Source organism: Microtus oregoni, unplaced genomic scaffold, assembly GCF_018167655.1.
Source record: "Microtus oregoni isolate MIOR12 unplaced genomic scaffold, Mior012 000073F_ref0000255, whole genome shotgun sequence".
Classification (NCBI taxonomy): Eukaryota; Metazoa; Chordata; class Mammalia; order Rodentia; family Cricetidae; genus Microtus; species Microtus oregoni.
The window spans coordinates 577,845-594,075 of record NW_024543986.1 but is presented as its reverse complement, the minus strand read 5'-3'; the positions used below and the strand labels follow the sequence as shown (position 1 = coordinate 594,075).

The 16,231-nt window shown below is 35.9% G+C and overlaps 1 protein-coding gene across 1 annotated transcript in view; it reads right to left on the bottom strand.

Annotated features, from left to right (window-relative positions):
- The window catches only part of LOC121441151 (amine oxidase [flavin-containing] A), a 65,637-nt gene that overhangs the window by 47,138 nt on the left and 2,268 nt on the right, over window positions 1-16,231 (bottom strand). Inside the window, exon 2 of the mRNA XM_041642283.1 lies at window positions 1,618-1,712. Coding sequence (XP_041498217.1) covers window positions 1,618-1,712 — 95 coding nt within the window. The remainder of the gene's footprint in view (window positions 1-1,617; window positions 1,713-16,231) is intronic.

Below are 16,231 nucleotides of genomic sequence, written 5' to 3'. Positions count from 1 at the left end.
TCTGCCTAATGAGACAAATGTCTGCCTGGAGTTTACTGGTAAACGTTCTGTTTGTCTCAGCCAAGGATAGTGCTGCTCTTTCATTCTATTTTCCTTTTGTTTGTTTGTTTTGTTTCTGTTTTTTAAACAAGACACCACTATGTAGCACAGGCTGGTCTCATTACCCTCTTGCCTAGGCCTTTCAAGTGCTTACTACTGTGAGTCACAAGGCCCAGGGATTCTTGCTCCCTTGGGAATAGACTTGCTTAGAGCCACAGTACTCACTTTGTTACCAAAATATAACAAGCCAACATGCAAAGAACTGTAGAAAAAAAGGGTAGGAAAAACCTGAAACCTTAATGACAAAGCTAAATTCCTGTACTGTCCTGGAATATCTACTAGTAAATGTCTGTGAAATAATTTAATGTTTTCACTGCCTAAGCCACTGTTACTATCATTGCATAGGCCATTCTGTTATTAGCCTAACAGAAACATCTACCTAGGCAGGCATTCTCTTCTTCTAGCCTTTTTTTAAAAACAATATTTTTTTTACACTGCTAGTACTCAATCATTACCATTCTATTTGTGTATTCTACCAAAGGAGATCATTAATGAATTTCTAACTACCACAAAGAAATGTTTCTACCTTTATCCTATATCATTTGGCACTGTTGAGCATTCCTTCCTCTTCCCTCCAGTGACAGGCTAGCATAGCAGTGTTTCAGGCTGGCCCTCCTTCTCAGTTTCTATGGCTTTTCTCTAGCTCCTTTTCCCTCTGTCTCCTTGTCTCATTACATGCCCTACAAACTTCCATCTTTCACCTTATTTCCTTATATCTTCTCCAAATGTACTTTTTCATGAGCACCCATAGATTCAGTTATTTGTAAACACAGTAATATTAAACAATAATTAGCTCACAATTTCCCAGAATACTAATGTAGTCAATATAGAAAAGGCAGTGATATAACAAGAACTGTGCTTCTTTTACATAGCCAGACTGAGGCTGAGCAAAGAGGCCAAAGCAAAAAGTACACAAGATATGTTACATTTACTTCTACACTTCTTTATACTTTATATTTGTTGAATAAACAAGGAACCTACACTGAGTGTGTGTGTGTCTGTGTGTGTGTGTGGCTACAAAATTACTTTTAGTACAGCCAAACTACTACATTACCTCAGGTACTATATACTCAATTTGACTCTCTTAATATAGAGATTATAACACTGTAATAAAGTTATTTGTTCACATTTGTTGTTTCATTAGAATGTTAGTGACTGAAGTCAGAGGCCATCACTGTCTAGTAAGCACTTGTTGAAAAATGATCATAGTACTATATGTCTATAATCCCAGCACTTGGAAGACTGAGGTATGAGAATGAATTTGAGGGCAGCCAGAACTATATAATGGGTTTAAGGCCAGCCTTAGATACTGAGAAAAATACTGTCTCAAAAAGAAAGAAAGAAAGAAAGAAAGAAAGAAAGAAAGAAAGAAAAGAAAAGAACAGAACATTTACTTGATGAAATAGTGTAGACTTGGTGGGCAAATGGCTTAACTGTGTGATCTTATTCAGTGCTATGACTTCAAGTGGCCCTATTTATACTTTTAAGTGACATGCTATAATTATTGAAATCACTTACCCTCACAGTATATGTTCTTCCTCCAACTCTATCACGAGCTTCCAAAACCAAGACATTAATTTTATATTCAGACAAGAGTTTGGCAGCAGCCAATCCTAAAGGCAAAATAAAAGAGACGAAGCATTAACATCTAAATGCCAGACATTCCAGACTTGATCAGATCTATCCAGAAAATGAGTAAAGGACAGTACATTTAATCTGTTGATTTTGCTATTATTGTAACAAACTTTGACCAAATGACTAGCTTATTCATCTTGTATTTAAGGTGAGCTATTGGAAAAAAAAATAGTAATATTTTTTTAAAGTGTATCTTGTTTTCTAGAGTAGTCAAATCACACTTAGAGAATCTTCTGATCCCTCTTCCAGAAATTTGGACTGTATAAACAGATATAGGACTCAGTGATTCAGTGGAACAACATTTGCCTACCATGCCTCATACACAGAGTTCCATCTTTAGCACTAAAAATTTTAATTAAATAAACAGAAGATGGTGTTTTTCTGTAAAACTTTCATACCTGCAGCCGCACTCAGATGTCTAGACTTTTCTCAATTTAAATTTTACCACCAGTTCCTATTACTTATATCTATATTACATAGTTCCTAAATATTGTTTCCCTCCGTAGATTATAAGATTCTTAGAGTTAGGAGTTGTACTTAATTTCATTCATTAGCTCAAAACTAATGAACAGGTTCTCATCTATAAATAAAAGCTTTTATAAAATATATATTTCAAATTCAATATTGTAGCAGTGGAAAAGTTAAGACAGTGTTATAAATTACTATTTTATCAAAGACACATGATATCAGTATGTATGATCATTTATGATAATCATAATCTAATCACCTAGCTCAGCAAGGGTTTCCCAGCTTTCTCCCCTATAAAATTACACAATCACTCTCCTTTTTATACTGTACATTTTGGAAGGACTGCTATACATACTCTGCATTTGAACAAATGGAAGTTATGGTCTACCACTTTGAAGTTAGTGTATTTATATAAATTGTTGAGAATTCTTCAACAATACAAATTGTTTCTTTTTCTTTTTTTTTAAATTTTTTTATTTATTAAAGATTTCTGTCTCTTCCCCGCCACTGCCTCCCATTTCCCTTCCTCTCCCCCAATTAAGTCCCCCCCCCAGCCCGAAAAGCAATCAGGGTTCCCTGTCCTGTGGGAAGTCCAAGGAACCCCCACCTCCATCCAGGTCTAGTAAGTTGAGCATCCAAACTGCCTAGCTTCTTGTTTATTTTTTCAGTCATTATTATGAACTCACTCATATTTGTTTGGACTCCAGCATATAATCTAATACTGTATTATTTATTGCTTAAATTATTCAAATTATTCACTGGAAATTCTTTGGTTCTTGTGTGGCTTTGCATACCTCTATTAGTTGTGTTTGTATATGTGTATGAACTTCCTTACTTTATGGTGCCACAGGATGCCCCAGGCTCACAGTATCTTCCCTGCCTGTCCAAACCTTATAATCAACCATTTCTGTAGTGAGCCTTGATCCCTTTTGAGGGGGAAGGAATAAAATTACAAACCAAAATGTGGTGTTTTTATGATTACTGGAGTGCCATTGCTTGCAGGAACTCTTAATTCTCAGCATAAGGCTATACATATTTGTATATACATATTTGTATATACATATTTTTCAGCCTGCATACATTATATTTCAAATACTACCATAGTATCTGTTTATCTTTGAACCATCTGTTAAAATGAAATAAATCATACTGTAGAGGTAAATATAAAGGAGAAAGGTTAACTAGAATGTTAGAGAAAAATGAGTAACAGTAGAGGTGACGGTAGTAAAATAATATCAAGATATATATATATATATAGATAGATAGATATAGATATATAGATATATATAAAAGTGGCTGAAGAAATGTGCTATTTAGAGTGATTATAAACCAATTAATTTGATAAATTTTAATGGTATATGTTCCAAAGCTAGGAATAATTGCAAAATAGTATTTTATTAGCATTTATTAGTAATAGCATTGATGCTATCACTAGCACTACTATTCTGGATTTGTCAGGGATGTAATGTGCTATAAGACATGGGAGTAAATCGGCTTGTTATCATTGAGAAGCACAATTTTTGGTATGTGAATAAAGAATGATGAGAATAAGAAAATTTCCCTGTGGCCCTAAATATTAATCTGAATAATTGGTCTTGGAATTTAAATAGGATGCTATTTAGGAAAATCAACTAGTGTTAGCCATCCCTATCCATGGATCCTCAAATATAATCAACTATATACTGAGTGGTTTTTTTTTTTGTTTTTTTTTTTCTTTAGAGATTGTGTCTATCTAGTTCACCTAGCATGGTGGTGCACGCATATAATACCAGCAAGTGGATGTAAAGGCAAGAGGATCAGGACTTCAAGAGCATCTATTCACAACTACATTATGAGTTTGAGGCCAGCCCAGGTTACATGTTATGACTCTTATGCCAAACATTTTTTCATGATGCAGAATAAATTAATGTTAATGTTTCAGTTTTCATGTTGTTTGGGATGACAATGACCAATAAAGAATTTTCATGACAAACAAAAGGTTAGAAAACACAGAAGAGTTCTTTTCTTACTGCTGGCAGGTAAAGCATAGACAATCTTTGCAGTCTAGAAAGACGTTTTCTTTATAAGACAGGGTCTTGCTGGGCGGTGGTGGCGCATGCCTTTAATCCCATCTCTCGGAAGGCAGAGGCAGGCAGATCTCTATGAGGCTGAGGCCAGCCTGGGCTACAAGAGCTAGTTCCAGGACAGGCTCCAAAGCTACAGAGAAACCCTGTCTGCATGTACTGGCTTTGTGGGAGCCTAGGCAGTTTTGGATGCTCACCTTACTAGACCTGGACGGAGGTGGGTGGTCCTTGGACTTCCCACAGGGCAGGGAACCCTGATTGCTCTTTGGGCTGACAAGGGAGGGGGAATTGATTGGGGGAGGGGGAGGGAAATGGGAAGTGGTGGTGGGGAAGAGACATAAATCTTTAATAAATAAATAAATTTAAAAAAAAGAGGACAGGGTCTTGCTATGCAGTTCAGGCTGGCATTGAACTGCCAGCAATACTCCTGCCTCAGCGTCCTGAGTGTTGTGATTACAAGTATACAGCAGCATGCTCAGCTTCAGTGAAGCTTTCCTAATGTAACAACTATGGTTGTCAATTTGGAGGGAAAACAAAAGAAGATATCTACTATAAATACAAGTCTCTGAGATTATACTCCTTGACCATGCATTCTACCCTCTCCCCAGTAGCTACAAAACTCAATAATCACTTGTAGAAATAACAGATCTCAACTGAGCATGGTGGAACATGTCCGTAATTCCTTCATGCAGAAGGCTCATGCAGGAAGATATAAATTTTGAGGCCCATCTGGCTGTGTAGCAAGACTATATATGTCAAAGAAAGAATTAAGTAATGGGAAGAAGGGAAAGAAAAGAGAAGGGGAAAGGGAAGGATTAAAATTAATATTTAAAATAAGTAGTCAGGAGAAAAGGAATTATGAAGAAATAGCAAGGATCCTATTTTCAAAGTATGCTGTGAAATGTCTAAAGGCTCTATGTGTGTACTATAAGCAATGAGGCTAGTGTGCTCGGATAGCAAAAAATGAGGAGCAAATCAAACAGAAACAAGATATGAGTCCCAAGCAAGTCTTAAACATGAGATTTGTTTTTCTTCAGCCTTCAGAGTGCTGGGATTATAAGCCCATGCAACTATGCCAGCTCAATGAAAACTTGTTGCTTCCCTAGAGCTGAGCCCCTGCTATGTTGCAGGTGTCCAAATGCTTGCTGCAGTCAGTGGGAAAACTATGCTAAGAAAACAAAACCACATTCATATGGCTGAGGGCAACAGAGGTATCTTGTTTGTTTGTTTGTTTTACTGTTTGGTTGGTTGGTTGGTTTGGTTTGGTTTGGTTTAGCGTTTTTTGCTTTTTGTTTATTCTCATCTCAGATAAGGCCTTCCTATGTAGCCTCGACTAATTTGCCAGCTTCTGTCTTTGTTGGGATTAAAGATGTGCACCACTATACCCTGCAACAGGGTAGGTTTTACAGTTACTTAGAGTTGAACATGTTATACATGCTAGCTATGTCTTATACATGTTAGCTGGGCCAGCAAAGGATCACTGAGTTGTCTCTGGCCCTTATATTACCTTTATCTCAAGTAACCAAAAAAGTTTAATGAGGATAGTTATCACGTCAATGTGTGTGTGTGTGTGTGTGTGTGTGTGTGTGTGTGTGTGTATGCCCAATGGAGTCAGAATATTCTAAGTATTAATAGCCGGTTTTTCTGAATTTTAAGCACATATTGCTGACAGACAAGAACAAAGTATCTCAGTATGCACACAAGCTGGTTATTGATACATACAAACATTCTTGTTTGTCTGTCTACCTATCTGTCTATCTGGATTTTGTGCTGACTGGCAGATAAATAATTCTGTGTTTTTAAAAAGGCCAAATTTTACAATCCTTTCAATTTCACTAACCTAAAAACATAGTACAGTCTTAAGTGATAAATAGAATTAATCTAACAGTTAACTTCAATTTGCCCTTAATTCAACAGACTGGTTGTCTAGACAATCTCAACTTATTTGATTATTGCTCAGCATTTATCTTCACTTTAGATAAATAAATCTCACCTAAGTTGGGAAATGTAATTACTTCTTAATTCGTTATTTGTCTAAGTCTTTCATTGAAATTTAAAGTACACTAAAAATGTTCCACAAAGATAGTCTCAAATTCTGAACAAAGAGAAAGTCTAAATTTAAAGCCATAAGTTTTACGAGCATTAATCCTCAGATAAGACACTCCAAGGAAGAGCATTAATTTTCATAAAAGTTGAGATACCTATACTTCTCCTTTTGGGATAAATTTCCAGAGAACACCGTTTATATTCAAAACCCTGAGCAGTCCTGCAGCAAAATAATAATAATAATAATAATAATAATAATAATAATAATAATAATAAAATACTCATTAAATTCAGCATCTCTCCACTCTCTGTTATTCTTTTTTAAAAAATTGTGCATCAAAATACAGTTAGGAAAAGCTGGTTTAATCACTTTCAAAATTGTTCAAATAGTTACAGTAATAAACTCCCATAAGCAGAGCCCTAGTTAAATAACATCATAATATCTATAACATAAGATAAGTATGGGAACAAAGCTTTGATAAACTCATGGCTTATCCTCTAACACATCATAAGATTATTCTATAATTACAAGTGGGTATTTCCAACTTTTCATATTGATCATCACCCCAGAATGTGCACAATTAATTTCTTACTATTTTGTGATGTGATCCCTGACTAACAAAATTCCTATATAACTGCACACTTGGATTCAGGGACAATAAAAAAGTATAATCAAACACAGTTTATATTAAAGTCTCTAGTCAACATTCTCAAAGCCGGAAAACAGAGAACAAATCCTTACAAATTTTACTGAAGGCACGTAGTGAACACTTTATTGACAAATACTGAATGAATGGATGAATAAATAAATGGATGAATGAATGAATGATCAAATGAACAAATGAATGAATTGAGCATACAATAAAAAGGGTTTTAATGTAAGCCACAGCTCACAGTTAACTCATTTAATTTGGAAACGATCTATTCAAATGTCATTTTCATTATCGTTCATAACTTATCTAAAGTACAGAACACTTTCGTCAAGTATTACTTCCTCCATAAAATAATTCCCCTGCAATTTCCTGCAGGCAGAATTAGTTGCTCCTGACACTGTGAACCAATCTTAGGCATATGCTGAATATCCCTCATCTTGTAATACTTTATTAGACCCTAAGTTGTTTAGATTTCAGATTATTTGTTTAGACTTTATTTGTGTGTGGGGGGGTCTTGTCCCTAATTCGATAGATAGATAGATAGATAGATAGATAGATAGATAGTATTGTATAGAGTTTGAGGCAGGAGGATTGCTGCAATTCAATGCCAGCCTGAGCTGCATAGCAAGAGCCTGTCTTAAGGAAAGAAAATGTCTTTCTAGACTGCAAAGATTATCTGTGCTTTACCTGCTAGCATTAAAAAAGAACTCTTCTATGTTTTTCTGTTTGTCATGAAAAAATATATATGTATACATATGCAGGGGGGAGGATTGAGGGAGAGACCCAAATCTAAATACTGCATTCACTTATTTTAAACATACACCTTCTATGCATAGGCTTAAAGTAGCTTTATGTAATACTTCTCATGTGTTTTCTGACTGTAACCTGCCACATGATGTAAGATGCAGAATTTTCCACATGTAGCATCATGTGAGCACTCAAAAACTTTCAGATTTTTTATTTTCAAGTTAGGGATACTCAGCAAGTACCAGCAGCACTTCATATTCATAGATATAAATTCTGCTACATAGAGGGGTCTTATGTCTTACATTAGCTACTATATAGAGAAATGAGCTAGCAGATAAACTAGAGAGCACCCTCTGATCAAACTTGTTTCTTTCATGTAAGTCAAAATTTTATCTAATGCTTTGAAGGCCATTGATCCTTATAATCTATAACAAATACAAAATAAACAATAAATGCATATTTAGTATCAATGGCTTCACTCCAAAATGTAAGATCTTTAAATATTAGTCTTTCAAACTGACTAAAAGTAATCTTATTGGCTGGGGATATGGCTCAGTTGGTAGAGTGCTTATATACGATGCATAAAGCCAAGATCAAGTTTGATCCCCGGAATCATAAAAACTGGCTTGGAACCTATAGTCCCAACACTTCAAATGTGGGTACAGGGAAATCAGAAGTTCAAAGTCATCCTCAGCTACATAATGATTTTGAAGCCAGTTTGAATACAAGAGACACTGTCTCAATAAAAGAGAAAAAAAGAGATGAACAAAACAAAAGAAAAATTACGTTCATTAGTTTTAGTATGAATGTTAGAACTATTCCATCATAGTCTATTTACTACTAACTTTCTTATGTTAGTAAACTTATCTTTTGTTTGCTTGTTCACTTATTTGTTTGAGACAAATTTTCATATAACTCAGGCTGGTTTTGAACTTGATATGTAGCCAAAGATCTTTATTTACTGATCCTCCTCCTGCCTCTACCTAAATGCTGAGATTAAAAGCATGCATCCAGTTGAAATTTCTTACAATTCTTATGTTTTACCACTTCTGTGAAATCTCAGAATCAGTTCAAATTACACTGCAGGCACAAGGACAATGAAAAGGTTTCAAGAACATACAATGTTAACCCAGGATAAAAAGGAAAAAGTCTATTTATAAAAATATGACCATCTTTAAAATGAAAAATTCAAATAGCTTTTAACAGATTTTCAAAGGGATATTTGTGTGGTGATTTCTTCTCCCTCCACCCTCCCTCTCCCACTTCTCTCCCGCCCCTCTACCATGTGTGTGGGGTAGGGGCCTGTGGTACATTAACAGGTGGAAACCAGAAATTGACTTTTTTCTTCCTCTACCATTTCACCAACCTATTTTTCGAAGCAGTGTCTATCACTGAACCTGGAGCTTGCCTTTTAGTTAGACTATCTGACAAGTAAGTCCCCAGAATATGTTTCCAAAGCTCCAGTCCAAATCAGCTCACCCCACTGCCAGTGTTTGACTTATAGAAATGCACCACCATACTGAATTTTTCTGTGGTTATATAGGTTCTAAACTCAGGTCCTCGTGATTGTACAGGAAACATTTTACCCACTGCGTCACTTCCCTAGCATCTTCTTTTGGTTTATGAACCAGTCTCACTCAGTACGTCAGGCTTGTTGAAGGAGGGCTGCTTGTTTGTTTGCAGGCAGAAACTGTACTCATTAAATCATTGCTTGGCCCATTAGCTCTAGCTTCTTATTGGCTAACTCTTCCATCTTAATTTAACCCATTTTTATTAATCTGTGTATTGCCATATGGCTGTGGCTTACCGGCTAAAGTTCCAGCATCTGTCTCAGGTGGAGCTACGTGACTGCTTCCTGACTCTGCCTCCTTTTTTTCAGCATTCAGTTTAGTTTTCCCAGCCACATAAGTTCTGTCCTATCAACAGGCCAAGGCAGTTTCTTTATTTACCAATGGTATTCACACCATACAGAGGGAAATCCCATATCACAGGTTGATCTGGAACTCACTATTTAGTCCAGGCTGACTCCAACTTGAAATAATTATCTTGCCTCAACTTTCTAAAAGCCAGAATTAAAAATTTAAGCTACCATACCCAATTTTCAAGGGCATATTTGGTCCAAAAAGCTAAGAATAACTGATAACAACTGTTTAATCTCTACTCAGCATCCCAAATTATTATTTTAAAGTATATAGAGGTGAGTAGGCTGGAGAGAGGGCTTGGAGGTTAAGAGAAATTGTTGCTCTTACAGAAGAACTGGGTTCAGTTCCCAGCACCTCCATGGTGATTCAAAACCATTTATAACTCCAGTTCCAGGCGAATCTCATGCTACTTTCTGACCTCCTAAAGCATCAGGCACACACACAGTTCACATACATAAATGCAGACAAAAACACTGATACACATAAAATAAAATAAATATATCTAAAATGTACAAAAAGGAATAAATAAAAGTATATATAGGCTAGCTAGATGGCTCAGTTTATAAAGGCAGCTATTGCACAATCCTGGTGATCTGTTCTCAATTCCCAGAACCCACATAAAGGTAAAAATAAAGGTGAAAGGAGAGAACAGCACCTGTCTGCTGTAGCACTTGCACAGCTATTATGCATGCATTCATGCACACATACACACACAGACACACACACACACACACACACCATATAGACAATAATAATAGACGTTTAAAGGCAAATATGTTTGTCACATGAGAGTTTCCAAACCTAATAGGATACCCCACATTTTTCAATGTAGCTACCCATAAGCAACAGCAGTATAATACAGTCACATCTGTAAATTACTTTCAGCTAGCAGATACTAACTAGGTTTTAGTTCATCAATCAATGCCCAAGGTAAGTAAACACAGTTACTACAGATCCATGGATAAACCTTCACAGCAAACTAGGGAGATAGGGAATAGAAAAGGAATGTCCTGAAAGTAAGTATTTTTAAGGATCAAAGGTTTAGATGAGTCACTGAGACTTCTGGGATATTTAAAAATTCATTTGCCTTTTTTGGGCTTCCATTTTGGCCCTTTTGAAATATTATGAGTAGTTACTAAGACCCTCAGACATGGTTAATATGTAACTAACTATCAAAGTGTTATGCCCAGATTACGACCCCCAGAGAGAGACCACCAGAGAGGCCCAGACTGTAATAAGCAAGGTTTAATCAGCATAATACAAACATGTTTGGAACTCATCTCCATCCGCGTTACAAAGAGGTAGAGAGGAGTTGTATCTCCTTGGTGGGGTAAGCTTTTAAAGGCATAACTACAAAGAGAATCTTTGAAGATGCTTTGCCACGGGTACTAGGACCCTTGCTCCCTCCCATTCTGCTAAGTCAGCTTTTTCTTTGTTTTTAGAGCAAGGTCACTGTTCCTGAGTTAGGCCATCTTTACCAACCTGAACCAGGTGCCTGGCTGGACTGAGCTAAGTGACTTTGTGTTCAGAATCTCCTGGGTGGGAGAGGGGAAGGCCACTATCTTCCTGGGAAAACATTCTGCTGGGAAATTTCTTCTCGCCCCTTTTGACAATAAGGGGTGAGGGTTCCACAAAAGTTAATCACCTTGTTTAACCTCTTATTAACACTTTTACCCTGGTCAATCAAATACTGTTATTAAGTGGAGCTTTGTTTACTTTGGAATACCAACTGGAAATGTGCTTTTAAACAAAGACTCAGAAGCCATGGGTAAATGTGAACACATATCTGTGAAGAGTCCTGGGTGCTAATTTAAACTACTATATTGTGTTAGTATAAAAAATAAAACAAACCAATTCCAGAATAAAGCATGGAAGAAAATAGTGCTATGGAATGATGCAAAAGTAAACACAAGGATGAAAACCTTTATGAAGCTGGTTAATTACCAAGAAAAGAAAATACTGAAATATTAGATGATATATCACATAGCCAACCTCTTTTCTTTCCTTGAGATAGGATCTCATGTATCCCATGATGGCCTAAAACATACTATGTGCTGAATATGACCCTAAACTTCTAATTCTTCTGCTTCCACCTCCTGAGTAGAATTACAGGTGCATTAACACCATGTTAGGTTAATGCAGTGCTGGACACCAAACCCAGGCTTTGTGCATGTCGGCAACAACTCTGTCAACTGAGCTACATCCCTTGCCCACCTCCTTTTTTTCAGTGCTGGTAACTGAATTTACAGTTTTGCCTTTACTAGGCATGTGTGTACTCTACCACTGAGCTATACTCCTATTTAATCTTACCACTAAATAACAAAACAACAATTAAAAGACTTTAAATTTCCCTAATTCACAATGCTATCTGACAATATAATAAAGATGGTGCTATCTAAAGGAAAACAAAAGCTACTGTTTAAAATTACATATTTGTCACAATAAAGAGGAAAAACAGCCTAAACACTCAACTTGTCTCAAATGCTCAAAATATTTAGAAAAAAATTGTAAAGTTTTAATCTTAAAAAAATATTAAAAAACACTTATTATGAAAAACATGTATCTCAAATGTGTATACACATTCACAAGGCAAATACTTAAATCACAGTTCCAGTATGTGAAAGAAAGCTATAATACATTCTCACAATTGCTGGCTACTGCTGAATCCAAATACTGCAAATTTTTCATGTTAAAAGATCTCTGCACCACAACTGCACAGATTATGGGGTACAATTTCATCAATAATGCATTATAACATTCCTTTTCTCCATACTTGGTCTCTGTGGTACATATAATTATATTATACTTAGATTTATTCTTAAAAAACATTTATCACATTAGCTGAGAGTTATATAAAAGTCAAATCAATTAGCATCGATTAAATGTTAAAACTGCTCATTCAATGTCAGATTCACCCAAAAGTTCATTTGACTATTTTTTAAAAAATGATTTTTAATCAGAAATCAAATAAATTTAACTCTTGTATTATTGTTCAAAAACAACAAAAATAGATTACACAATAGAATGAAAGTATACTGGCAGGCTTTTAATGAAAAAAAAATGAAAAGAAATAGCCTAAAAGGCACACAATTCTCATGCCCACTGAACTTCAGAGTATCCAATAAGCAAGCTATCAAAAACCAGTGCCCTCTTTTAAAATGGAAGCTTTTTAAAAATCACTGCAAAACCACCAGTATGTGCCACCATGTTCTGGGTTAAAATGTTTAAAATGATCCTTATAGAAATGATTTTTACAGGTGATGTACGTCAGAAAGGGGGAGCTTGATGCACTAGTCATTCTTCTCACAAAATGATTATTCTGTCTTTGATCATGAGAAAATTCAATCCCTGCTAATTTAATAAAGTACCAGGATCTGGTACTCTCAATTGTGGTAGAGCTTGGCTTAAAGATAAAAATGTATACAGTGAGAGCTCTTTCTACATAATACTCAGTATTTACTTGAAAACAAACAAACAAAAAAACATTTTATTCACCAAGAACCATCCAGCAATATGACTAAGATATTTTCATTAAGTACATGCTAACTCTTCACAGTTCAGAAGCACAAAACTCACAGTGAAGGCCCCAAGTAGCTCACAGGATCACATTCCTAGAGGTACAAAGGAAAACTATTCCATCACCACACCCCAACCCCGGTATTTCTGTCATGCATTTAAATTAAGTACTACTTGTGTCTGGCATATACATTCGTGACTCGGCACCAATGCTCCTCTGGTGTCTACTATTTGGGATGTCTTTTTAAATTGTCTCATCCCTATCTATTATGATAAATCATACTTCATTCTCAAGGTCCCAGTACTTTGTTCATATTCTTAACATTAATATTTATCTTACTGTATTCATGTTGATTATTTGCCTACTACTTCTTGTAAGAAGACAAGGGCACATTTCTGGCAAGGATACTAGTTATCTTTATATCCTTCCTCCTTGTGATCTAGCTACTGCTCAGCATATAGTAGAAGCTCTAAAATGTCTGAATAAATTCAGGCCAGAGCTCCTGAGTTGCTTAGAGGAATAGAGTACTCCCCTTCCCTACTTATATTCAGAGCTATAGTTAGATAATCACTAAGGAGATGCTCAGGAGGATTACAATTGTAGGTGATTAAGCTAGGTTGCCTTTTAAAACCCCTCTGACCCAAACTTCTAAGATTCCAAAAGTCCTATGAAGAATATATATATTGTCCTAAGAAGGTAGCCTTTTCTGTTTCTTATTTCACTCTCTAAAAAAATCATTTCAAAAATTATTGGATAAGGACAAATATCATTTTTGTCATTTGTTCCATCTGTGACAATTACGACTAAGAACTAGCATCTAGAGTCTGAGAGTGATACATTGTTCTTGAAAATAAAACTGAAAACTAATAGTCAGAAAATAAATATATCTTGTTAAACATAGATTAAAATCTCTTTAAGAAAGGAGAAAAATCGATGAGAGCCAGGGTGATTATCCAGGTATTGCAGAACATACAGAATGAACTGTTAGAAGCACTTCTTATGCTAAGATGAAAACACAAAAGACAAATGGACAAAATAAACAGACTATCACTAAGACAGAAAGCACTGTGATTAAAACTCACATCCATATTGAGGAAAAGTGGGTAATACTATTTGTTCAACAAAGTGAAGCCAGATAATTGACAGTGTGGATTAGGTCTTGAAACACTTGTAATTTGAGAACACTGAAGAACTTGAGTGGAAAGGTGAAAAAGAAGTGCTTAAAGTAAATCAATCAAGCTTGGGAGAATGCTGCATGCAGGATGGATGTGAAGAGAGTTATTGTTGTAAATCACAGCCACTAGAAATAGTCACGGAAGCTTCAGGAGTCGAGAGTGCCCTGGAAATGGGGGCTTGAACACGGTAACTGAGGAAGCAGAAAATGAGTCAGTCCAGCTCAAAGGACCTGAAAAGGGAATACAAAAGGCCTGAGGATGTAAGTAGGTTGTAGATGTATATGCGTAGCATACATGAAGCCTGGTGTTTATTGTCTAGCACATCAAAAAATTAGTAAGGAAGTATAGAAGATGAAAGAAAAGGACATGATGGAGATGTAGCTCATTTGGCAGTGTTCACCTAGCATGCACAAAGCCCTGGTAATGCATAAAAACAAAATAGGGTGTGGTGGCGCAAGCCTGTAATCCTAGTACTCAGGAAGCAGAGACAAGAGGATCGAAAGGTCAAGATCATCCTCGGCTACAAGGTGACTTCAAATTCAGCCTGGACTATGTAAGAACCTGTCTCAGAAATAAACAAATCAAATAAAAACAGAGAAAAAGGATGTATCAAAAATGATGGAAAAGACGGATTCCAAGAAAAGAGTCACGGAACTGAGGAACCTGCATTATATAAGTGGAAAATATCCATAAAAAGATAAATTATGGCATATGAGTTTAGAGAAAGAGAAAGATTCCACTTAAATACTTGAGAACTTTCTATACATAAGGGAACACTGGAGTATAGAACAAGAAGCACAGCAGAGCCTCAAGGTGATTTTAAAAGAAAATGGAAAACATATGATCAATGGATGATAAAACTTCAGTATTCAATAGTATCACAGAAAACACGGAAGTTCTTTCAAAAGGGATGGGTTATAGATTATGAATTATAAGCAGGGCTGTTTCCCTTTACAAGCACTAACACAGGATAAAAGCATTAATTAGATGGGTGGACAGAAAATAGGGTATTATGGTTGTTGGAAATGTTCTGTCTTATGTTTCTAATGACAAAATGGAAATACTATTCTTTGTACAAAGATAAGCTTTCTACACATGAATCAATTATTAGTAATACCATTTAAAATATGTCCTCTTCTAGAAGCTATACATTAGCCTAACATGGCAAATGTTAATTATTGGTCATAGATTATAGTTGCATAGGTAGCATGATTAGAGTATATAAATCCTAACAAGGAAGTTTTAAGGAATATTCCAAAGTGTTTAAAACTGGCACAGAGCTGTTCAACTTTGTGAAACCCAGATCCATGCTTTGAAGTATATCTTAACTTCCTTCCAGATTGCCACTGTCCTTTAACCCTTGATCTTAAAATCTATATTAATAATATTACTGTAAAAAAATCTTCCAACTCAGCTTCAATAAATACGTAAATTTGATACAGGAGCTGGGAGGAGTGGCCTTACCTTAATTCTAGCTCTCGCGAGATAGAAACAATAGGATCAGGAGATCATAGTAGCCTCTACTACAGACAAATGTGAAATGTGAGGCCAGCCTAGACTATAGAGGACCTGTGTCAAACAAACAAACTAGGACTGCATTGTGGGATTCACATCATCGGATATGGCAAGCCTAAATAAAGAGACGTGGAGCTCACAAGAATGTTCATGTTCGTGAAACATTCAGCCTGTATCTAATACCCGAGTCAGATAAGCATCCACATCCAGATTAGTAATAAATCATTTTGGATGACAACACACAGAAAGGAATATTTAGTCAGTTTGGCTCCTAAAATCTCTCAGATGTGACTGGGAGAAATGACACTTTTTTTCCAATATTGCTGGTGAACTGAAAGTTGGTGTCTGAAATAAGTAAGCACATTGAGCAAACGAAAAATGTCTCTTTGAC